This window comes from Ascidia mentula, chromosome 4 (genome assembly GCF_947561715.1).
Source record: "Ascidia mentula chromosome 4, kaAscMent1.1, whole genome shotgun sequence".
Lineage (NCBI taxonomy): Eukaryota > Metazoa > Chordata > Ascidiacea > Phlebobranchia > Ascidiidae > Ascidia > Ascidia mentula.
Genome location: NC_138569.1, coordinates 21,950,893 through 21,960,846, shown reverse-complemented (window position 1 = coordinate 21,960,846; position 9,954 = coordinate 21,950,893). Strand labels below are relative to the sequence as shown.

Sequence of the window (9,954 nt, the reverse complement as noted above, 5' to 3'; positions counted from 1 at the left end):
CATCCATATTGAAGGCGATACCTGCAAACCTTATTCAAATATATGCTTTAGTTTTTTGTTGACCTACGAAAAGGCATTCGTATGACTGTTATGGTGAATATTTCGGTGCAAGCTTGTGTTTGCCAGGTTATCGCCTAATATTTCTTTGTTTTACATCCAAGCAAATTAAAATTTGGCACTTAAATACTACAGCCACATTGAAGGCGATACCTGCAAACCTTATTCAAGTATATGCCTAAGTTTTCTGTTGACATAAGAAAAGGCGTTCTTGAAACTGTTTTGGCGAATGACGGCGCGGTTTATACTTGTCTTTGGCAGGTATTAGCCCGCCAATTCTTTGTTTTATATTCAAGTGAATAAAGATTTGGCAGTTAATTACTACAGCCACATTGAAGGCGATACCTGCAAACCTTATTCAGGTATATGCTTTAGTTTTCTGTTGACATAAGAAAAGGCGTTCTTAAAACTGTTTTGGCGAATGACCGCGCGGTTTATGCTTGTCTTTGGCAGGTATTCGCTTCTCAATTCTTTGTTTTATATTCAAGCGAATTAAAATTTGGCAGTTAAATAATACATCCATATTGAAGGCGATACCTGCAAACCTTATTCAAATATATGCTTTAGTTTTTTGTTGACCTACGAAAAGGCATTCGTATGACTATTATGGTGAATATTTCGGTGCAAGCTTGTCTTTGCCAGGTAATCGCCTAATATTTCTTTGTTTTACATCCAAGCAAATTAAAATTTGGCACTTAAATACTACAGCCACATTGAAGGCGATACCTGCAAACCTTATTCAAGTATATGCTTTAGTTTTCTGTTGGCATAAGAAAAGGCGTTCTTAAAACTGTTTTGGCGAATGACGGCGCGGTTTATGCTTGTCTTTGGCAGTTATTAGCCCGTCAATTCTTTGTTTTATATTCAAGCGAATTAATATTTGGTAGTTAATTACTACAGCTATGTCGAAGGCGATACCTGCAAACCGTATGCAAGTATATGCTTTAGTTTTTTCTTAACATAGAAAAAAAATGACGGCGCGGTTTATGCTTGTCTTTGACCGGTTATCGCCTATCATTTGTTTGTTTTACATCCAAACGAAATCAATTTAGCTGCTAAATGCTCTAGGTTCTTTGGAGACGGTCCCATTGAACCGTATTCGACTATCGGCATCGTTTTTTTGTTGACATATTTAAAGGCGTTTTTTTAAACTGTTTTTGCGAATGACGTGTTTCAAGCATGTTTTTGACTTGTTAATTGCTATGTTTGATGCTTGCCGTATGAGCAGTTGGTCTATGTTCCAAATAAAGTTCGGGAGCAATAATTAAACGATCTTAGACATCAGATTTGAGTGCACAGTAAAATTCCGTTGTAGGAGGCGCCTATCTAGGGAATTGAGATACGCACTTTTACCGCTTCGCATTTGTGACGTTCTCTGATGACGCCGCTCCTTTGGGAGTTGTTAGTTCGTATGAGACGACCACACGCCTTCTTGCACTTTTTTATGTCCCGAATTTTGATGCTGTTTATCACTGCCGATATCATGGTATTATTTAATGCGGAACATTCCAATATAATCCGCAACATTTTCGATCAATGCTTTTAATGTGTTTAGTGAAAATAATGTAGCCTATGTTTTATTTTAGTATGAGGCGTTTGTTATTTCTTGGTTGTAGCTTCATTTAAACTGTATTCATAAACATAATTATAAATAGATCATTACTACAAAATAACATGTTACATATTTGTGTTGAAAATTTCAACTTGGCTTAGTTTACACGATACTTTGGCACCACGTGTGTGTTGTGCTTTGTTTTACACCGACCAATTTGCAAAAGAAACTATGCGTGGGAACGATATCACCAATATATATTTTGAAAATCGACTATCAGGCTTTATGATCGATTTAACGTATTTATTTTACCTACAGCGATTTAACGATTAAAATATCAAATGATTCATATAAAACGTTAATATGACAGAATGTTTATTTTTATTTTAAATCTATCATATTGCTTCTATTTCCAAGTTGGCAAAGCAGTTTTTTATAATTTCATCTACACGTGCAATTCGATCTTTCGAGCGGTCCTATAGCAGCACCTTGTGGTAAAGAGATGCACAAAACAAAAACTGTTTCCGGAACGAAATTGTCAAATTATGCTCCAAACACTTGGAAACGAAATTTCGTTCCAAGAAAAAAATAGTGTTCCGGACCGTAACATAGGCCATGTTCTCTTGCAAAATTAGTTCTGCTTTCCCCTCAAGCATCAGCTGCACAAAAAGCAAAATTTTGATGTAATTTTGTATTCTCGTGTAGAATTGTGTTATCCCTAAAACATTCTGTTTGCCAAAGAAACAAGAAGAACAGACGACTGCGCGCTATGAAATGTTAAACGTAAAACGTACTAACCTTGTAGTGTTCATTTTGTTCTTTAACCAGGTTGTAATGTTCTTCCATTTGACTTTCCAATTTATTTAGTATTGAATCGCTAACTTCCTTTTGATCTCCCAAATGCATTTGTTTTAGGTAATCACGGGCCTCTTGCCTTTCCTCCTCATAAAATCGCTGCAATTCATCCTCATCCATGTATTCTTGTGTTGCCTGCAAACAAAGTTCACCGCAAACTAGAACGGCATTATGTTTCTTTTTCTTACACTTCATCAATTTACCTATACGTATTACTTTGAAAACATGTAAAATGAAACTAGCTATATTATTGAAAAATCATTCTTACCCTTTGCAAGGCTTTCTTATACTTTTCTACAGTTTTCTGGAGATGTTTTTCAAGAAGACAATTTAATCTTTCCTTTAAAAAACGTTGAGTTACTACAAAACTAAGAAAGCTATGACAATACCAAATTGCCACTTAATGCAAGTTTAAACTCACATATTCCACAGCATTGGATTCCATAACAAGCTTAAACTCAAGTTCAGTTGATTTGAGGAGTGTATGTTTGCAAAGATCCGCAATATCTTCGGGGATGTCTACTGTTTGTTCTTTGTAATGGTCAAGAGATTTTGTTGTAAATGTTTTTGAAAACTTTTCCAATAGTTCCTGGGTAACGTACTTTCTAAATGTTTTCTGTCGTGTAACAAATTTACACAGATTTGGCTTCGGCAATATTCAAAAATGTCTGCTTTTATAATAAAGATTTAAAGAAAAATAAGAAATCCCAACTATTCCTATTTGATAATTCAGCAATATTGGCTAGCAAGTGGAAAAGGTGGCTGGAAAGTCTTTTCTGTAATAATTGCCGAGAGTAAAAAAGCCTTATAATATTGCTTCTTAATTGAAATATGTTTTTTTTAAATAAACACACAGTCGCATTTCACAAAGCATTTTTGGCTAATTTAAAAAGTTCGTTAATTCACAAAAATGTGAAAAATCGTTGTTTTTATGTCGTTGTGAACCCTTTATTTCCATATCTTTCCACATAACAATTTTCAGCTTCCGTCACCCTGTATGTTTTTACTTTCCTAATCAAACAAACTTTGCTTTAAATTCAACGAAATGCAATACATACTTCTTTCAGTGAACTCTTGTACATTTCCAATGCTTCAGTCATTGCGACTCTACCTTCCTGTTTGAGTTGTTCCTGACAAATATTGTTTTACCGACATTAATACATGTTTGTACAGTGGGTAGTTGAAAATTTTTATTGTATTTGCTTGGAACGAAGCAAAAAACAAACAGAAGATTAATTTCATGCGTTAACTTATATTACAAATGGTTCAAAAAGTTAAATGTTCTTACAAACCATTTTAGTTCGGTTAATTTGCTCAAACACACAAAATTCCATATGAATGCTTTCTTCCAACTGCTTTCGATGTTTTAAGATGAATTCCTCATCGCCCAACTTTGGTCGTTGATCAAAATCTGCCATAGCTTGTGACTTCAGTGTCTCATGGTGTCTTCTGAAGTCATTTTCCTTCAGATATCCTTTTTGACAAATCTAAAACACAACCCTTTTACTGGAAAGTATTTTTAATAATACAGAACACCAACCTTCAGCATTTGATTTTTGTAGGTTGCTTGGCAGTCGCAAACACATTGTAAAATTTCAACACCTGCGGCAGTCTGTAGAACATAAGAGCTACAATTTGAAATATGCAATCTGCGTGCGAGGCATTAAATATTTCATGCTAGTAATTTTAAATCAAATTAAACAAAACTTCTCTTTTTTTTTCATCCACAGACTACAGTCATTATATTATTTTACAAAAGTGTTGTATCAAAAAGTCACGATTTTATCTTTTGCTATATGAAAGATTACTCTTACCTGCAACATATTATTTAACTCCGGCATAGTATCACTGTCAAATATTTTAAAGTAAGCCAATGCAAAGTTAATCAAATCTTTTCCTGTAACTGGACTTTTATTGATTTTTTTTATCACAATCCGCTCTGGGGAAAAAATCTCTTTCACCAAAATGTCAAGCGTGGTTAAGAATTCCTCCGTTACATCTGAAATAATTTGCGTATTTATCAATTAATATCAGTCTTTACAAAATATTCCACATTTAGTCAAGGTAATAAACCATGTTTGATTTTACAAGTTTAATCGTAAGTTTTTTTGTGTTAACGGATAAAATACAAACAAATACAAAAAAAATACAAACACATCAAATTTCAAAACAACAAAGACATCTGCATGTGTAAGATATTTTCATCAATACCTTTTATGCACAAATTGCTTCCTTGTTTTTGGCCTCTAACGGCCACTGCTCTTCCAGGATATTCCATCAAGCAACATGACATGCTTTCAAATGAATTCCGTAATTGTTTTTGAACTGATTCGATTTTAGGGTTTCTAGACCTTTTTTCAAGTACCTCTCTCAACACTTGCTCTCCTCCTTCAAAGTCACGACTATAATCTGGGTCTGACCAATCACGAACGAGAAAAATCAGGTTCTGCATATGAAAGGTAACCAATCACTGTGATCATAATTACAATGAAAAATGAATGTTCCTAATTCAATTAGGCAGTGAAAGCCGTATCAGGTTAAGACAATAAACTCTTCTCTAGTGGAACGAAAAGAAACTTGGATCCATGACGTACATTATGGCCCAGCAGGACCAATGTGACCGACGAGTGCGTTCTTTTGATCTCTTATACGCATTTGAGTTTGTTGCACTTGATTTAACAACACTTAATGTTTTATTGTACTGGGTCGGACACCGGGCAGTGTTTACACAAGGACAATATTGCTGGTTCCAAGTGGATTCCCATTTTAAAAAAAAGTGGCTTTTGCTTGATATTAAACATAACTTTGGGCTTGCATAATATTTAACCAACGTTGTTATTAAAATATTGTTTATAGTTCAAAAATCTGCCAATCATTAGATTCAAACAAACGGAGAGCAGTTGAAATTTTTTTCTGTTAATAATTTTTATTTGGCCTTTTTTATTGTGGTTTTACCAAACTTCGTCAAAAGAAATATAAAAATGCAACGTTCAGACAGTAATTAACAATAACGCTACAAGTCTAACCTGAAATGGCCTTTGGTCATCACTCTGTGGATGATCCGCATCTGACGTACCAGGAAATAATGCTTTTCCCGTGTTGTAAAATTTCTTAAGACCTGTTTTCGAAGCTTCTATGATTGACCTCGCAAATGATTGCTTGGCAGTTTGTGCAAATTCTGTCATCAGCTGTCAAATAAATATAAACGTAATGCGTTATTTATGAAGAAATATTTCATAAACTAACTTGTAAGTGCTGGAGAGTGTCGCCTCTTATTTCATTTTGCACGTTGTAAATTTGGACTGAACTCATAAGTGTGCTCATTCCAAAAATAACCGAGGTTTCTTCCATGTCTGTGTCGTCATTAAATGCACCTTGTGTGTCCATGAGGAACAATGCAATCTATCAATAAAACATGCAAGAATTTTTGAAAGGAGTAAACTTGGTTAAAAGACACCAAACATTGCCGTGTAAATGTGTGGGAACACACAAGATAAATAAAATCCGTAATATTCAAGGTAACAAAAAGATAACTTTAGTATTGTTTTAACATATACATAACTTGGTACGCGGAATATTTGTTACCTTGCCCCCTGCTGTATGAAAGAAAAACGGTTCATCCCAAATCCAAACTCCTTCTGTATGTTTTTCTTTTCCTCTTCTCCGCGCAAATCCTTCAATCAATTGATCTTCTTTGGATGAAAGCCAATCATCCACCTTCATGTAAACATTAGTACATGCAAACGGTTAATTGTTAGCAAGAAAAATTACCTTGTTCTTTTGGTTTGCCCACAAATATCGCAGGAAAAAGTTTAACATGAATGATTTTCCTGTTCTTAAAGCTCCAGCAATTGAATAGATTGCAACTGGGGTGTCAGCGACATCCGGGTGTCCAAATATTCGATCAATTTCAAATTCATTGATGGAGTAACCGCCTCCCTTCTCTGGCTTTACGATTTGTACGGGTTCGTACCTTGTGCTTCCACTTGGAGTCTCTAAAGTGTATTTAAATAAGGTATGCACCGAAAGTTTGGTTTGCCGAATTTATTCGGCCGAAACTAAGGTTTTCATGGTTACTTTTTTACTGTGCAGCAAAACTTTGTTATTCTTTGTGTATTGTATTTAAAGTCGCGTACATGAGCATATGTTATTTTGGGTCAATCGCTTCGCTTCTCCCTGACATATGGGTAAATCTCTGACATATGGAAAATCGGCTTTGGGTTTAATAATCACATCGACGTTTTAATAATCCTGTCCATGCCAGTACTTTTTAAATTTCAATAACCGTATATATATCGATGGTCACGCAAAGGGGAGAGCAAAGAGGACTAAGACAAAAAGGCAGAGACGGAGCGCATAAGTTAAGCGCGAACTAAGAGAAGCAATTGAAGCTTTCGTTGACGCATTTAACGTTATGTGTTGTGATCCAAGGTATGTTTCGTTATGGTTTCATTTTGATTAAAAGTTCGTAAAGGTAGTCCTTGGCAGATGTTTTTAAAATTTAAAAGCAAAAAAATTCTTTCAATTGGGTTTTTGCTTATCTAAGGTAATGTACGTGACAAATCTATTGGAATATGTAAAAAAAATTAATGGATTACTTGCAGTTTCGATTTTGATGTCAAAAATATCTAAAGATAGCCATTATGTATCCATTTCATGGTACGTTGCAATACTTTTTACACAGAAACTTGTAACAGTCAATATTACAGACCTTTGTTGGCGATCAAGGTAAAATTCTTCTCTAATTTTTTTTGCTTACTTGGTGTCGAACAAACTGGACTTTGGAAAGAAATATCGTCGTCCGCTTGTCCCCGTGACTGCAGAAAATGAAAGAGGAAAGATTTTGAAACATGGACAAAAGTTTACGATCACACCGTCGTTACCCAAATTACAAAATATGAAGGTAAAAAAGCATTTCTAATTAATAAACGTGCCGTATCAGTCTATATGTGTTAAATTCTTTCTCTGATTGGCACTCTTTTGTAGAGACTGACTTTCCTGCAGGAAACGATGCAGCAACACGACGACGCCAACTAACGGCAGCTTATCGTTTACAGTGCCTTTTTTCTTCGACCGCCTTGCGCTTGTTTTTTTGTATCGCATTGTGTTCATTTACACCTGACGAAGCGAGGGAAAATCGCGAAAGCTTGTGTACTGTTTACATTAAAAAAGTCAGTTTCTACAAAAGAGTGCCAATCAGAGAAAGAATTTAAGCATTTCTAAGTAGCACTTTGCTACATTACCTGTAGTCCACGCTCTTTTATTTCCTGAATATTACTTTTGGCTTTTTCTTTATGCTCTCTTAATCCCTCTGCAGTCATGGGTATGGACTTCATAAACTGAACTGTAAGAGATGTAAATGGAGGAACATTGTCACCCTCACCATCGTTGTATAAAGCGATCTGCTTGTTTAGCTCTTTAAGCAACTCTCCAGACCTGCATGATTCTTCAACGGATCTGGCAACTCTCGTGGTTTCGGCAACCACGGTTAGCACTATGCAGTTTTTACGGATGACGTACACCCAGGCATTTGTAAGCTTTTTTACAACCCAGCATAAAGTATCCACAAACTTGTCTGTGTTCGCAACCTTCCATGTAAAATACCCCAGGGCAACTGCAGTTGCAGCCGTTGCAACCGTTCCGAATAATGCGGAAGGTCCATGCAGTTCGATTTCTAATATTTGTGCATTTAGGTGGAATCGGTTCAAATCCATGAAGTTTTTGTAAAATTATACTTCTTCCTGTTTATTTCATCTGTAAACAAAGTATTACTGTGGAGGAGGTAAACAATTTTCACCTTCATTTAAAGCGTGTTTACTGCATTTTAAGACCGAACACGATTTTATTTTAAATACGACGCAAAATGTAATAACTTGGTGCACCAGAATTCACTACCGCTGCAAGTAACTGCAAAAAATAAACGCCCAACGAGTTGATTTACGTTAGAATTCGACTAAGTTTTGAACAAACGACACACATTTCGAGCAACGTGCTCCAAACAAAATCGTAAGGCGTAACCTTATATGGAGCGTTGAAAGGTCGAAAACTAAGAAAGCACGGTTCCAACGCGTTGACGTGTTTTTATTTTTGGCAATGGACACGTTTACGTATTACACGTTTTGCTAAACCACGCACATAAACAAGAATCTGTAACTCTGCACTTTACATCAGCTAAATGGTAAAGAGTTTTGAAAAAGCGGATAAAAATAATACTTCAATAATATTTGGAAAAGTTTCTATTATTTGACCTAAGTGAATTAATTCAAACAGATGCTTTATCCAAATGATCACGAGCATCATTCTTACGTTATCTCCAGGAAAAGGGCTGCTCTGACATTTACGAGGCGACTGACGTCATTACCATGGCGACAGGATTGTAGACAGACAGAAAAACAAAACACCAGCCCTCTGTACGTGGTTCTAGATCACGGTTGTGCGACTTTTGTCTGTGTTTTTATTTTTTGCAATCTACACATTTACGTATTACCATAGTATGCACTTTTCACAAGGAAAATATTTTCACGATTTTATTTCTGTTAGGGAAGCAGCTTACGACATAGTTCTCTGGGTCGCTTGGTTGCATCTAGTACTTAAATATTACATTGGTTTGTTGTATATCAAAGAAAATGTAAATCTCAACCTTTTGTTTGATTCATGATTGTGATTTCATAAATATAAAAATCGAAATAAATAAAGTTCTATTAGAATGCTGCTGAACAAAATTACCAACAAGAATGTGCAACCTTGCATCTTACGGCGCCATAATGACTACAAATTTAGTCGTTTAGAAACAAAACTCACGGAAAAAGTATGTGGAAGTAACGACATTCTTTCTTAAAATCTCATTAGCAATCATACCCCAAAGCATGTGATATTTGCCCACACGAACGACAAATTTGGTGACTTCTCACATTTTTCTGATGTAGCGACAAGTAATAACTTCTCATCTGATATACAAACATACACTGATGTAACACCCGACACTCAACAAAATCCTGGCCACAATGCACTAACAACAGTTCAATGCAATAACGCTACTCATTACAATGACAGTTCTAGACATTGACTAAACCTCACCACTTTACTTGAAATTACGGTGACACGTTGTTTTACTCATTATGAAAATATTTGCAATTCGTCGCAAAGTTGATCACCCTGAATTAACGCCATCCATGTCGAACAGATTGCCCCCAAACACAAAAGTTAAGGCGTAACTTTGCAATGAACCGCTGTAAGGTGAAACAAAACGCTTGTCCAACACAATCTCTAAGCGTTTGTCGTGTTTTTTAAACATATGCATTTGAATCGTAAATTTCAACGTGAACCTTTTACAGACCGACAACTTCAATACAGCTGAGGGAAACTGGAAAAAGTCCTAAGCACGAAATCAAAATGGCAACCATGGCAAAACACATCGCGAGAAAACTTGGGCTGACCTGCCTCGGTGATTTCAAACAAAAAATGCAAAATACGTCACAGAATTCGAATGC

The 9,954-nt window shown here is 35.6% G+C and overlaps 1 protein-coding gene across 3 annotated transcripts; it reads right to left on the bottom strand.

Moving 5' to 3' along the window:
- Positions 1-1,690: 1,690 nt before the first annotated feature.
- On the bottom strand, positions 1,691-8,214 carry LOC145897640 (uncharacterized). Of its 3 annotated transcripts, none has more exons than XM_082986025.1 (15): positions 7,708-8,214; positions 7,176-7,281; positions 6,236-6,459; positions 6,050-6,181; positions 5,711-5,866; positions 5,491-5,652; positions 4,676-4,910; positions 4,279-4,463; positions 4,005-4,076; positions 3,757-3,951; positions 3,523-3,594; positions 2,886-3,053; positions 2,733-2,804; positions 2,408-2,599; positions 1,691-2,268 (listed from the first exon to the last, which is right to left on the bottom strand). In XM_082986025.1, exons 1-15 carry the CDS (start codon positions 8,176-8,178, stop codon positions 2,086-2,088), a joined length of 2,625 nt encoding a protein of 874 aa, XP_082842151.1. In that variant the 5' UTR covers positions 8,179-8,214; the 3' UTR covers positions 1,691-2,085. The 3 variants fall into 3 exon arrangements, with proteins under 3 accessions (XP_082842151.1, XP_082842150.1, XP_082842152.1); XM_082986024.1 differs by having other exon boundaries at positions 1,693-2,268; positions 2,886-3,080; XM_082986026.1 differs by having other exon boundaries at positions 1,693-2,268; positions 2,886-3,080; positions 7,224-7,281.
- Positions 8,215-9,954: the final 1,740 nt, after the last annotated feature.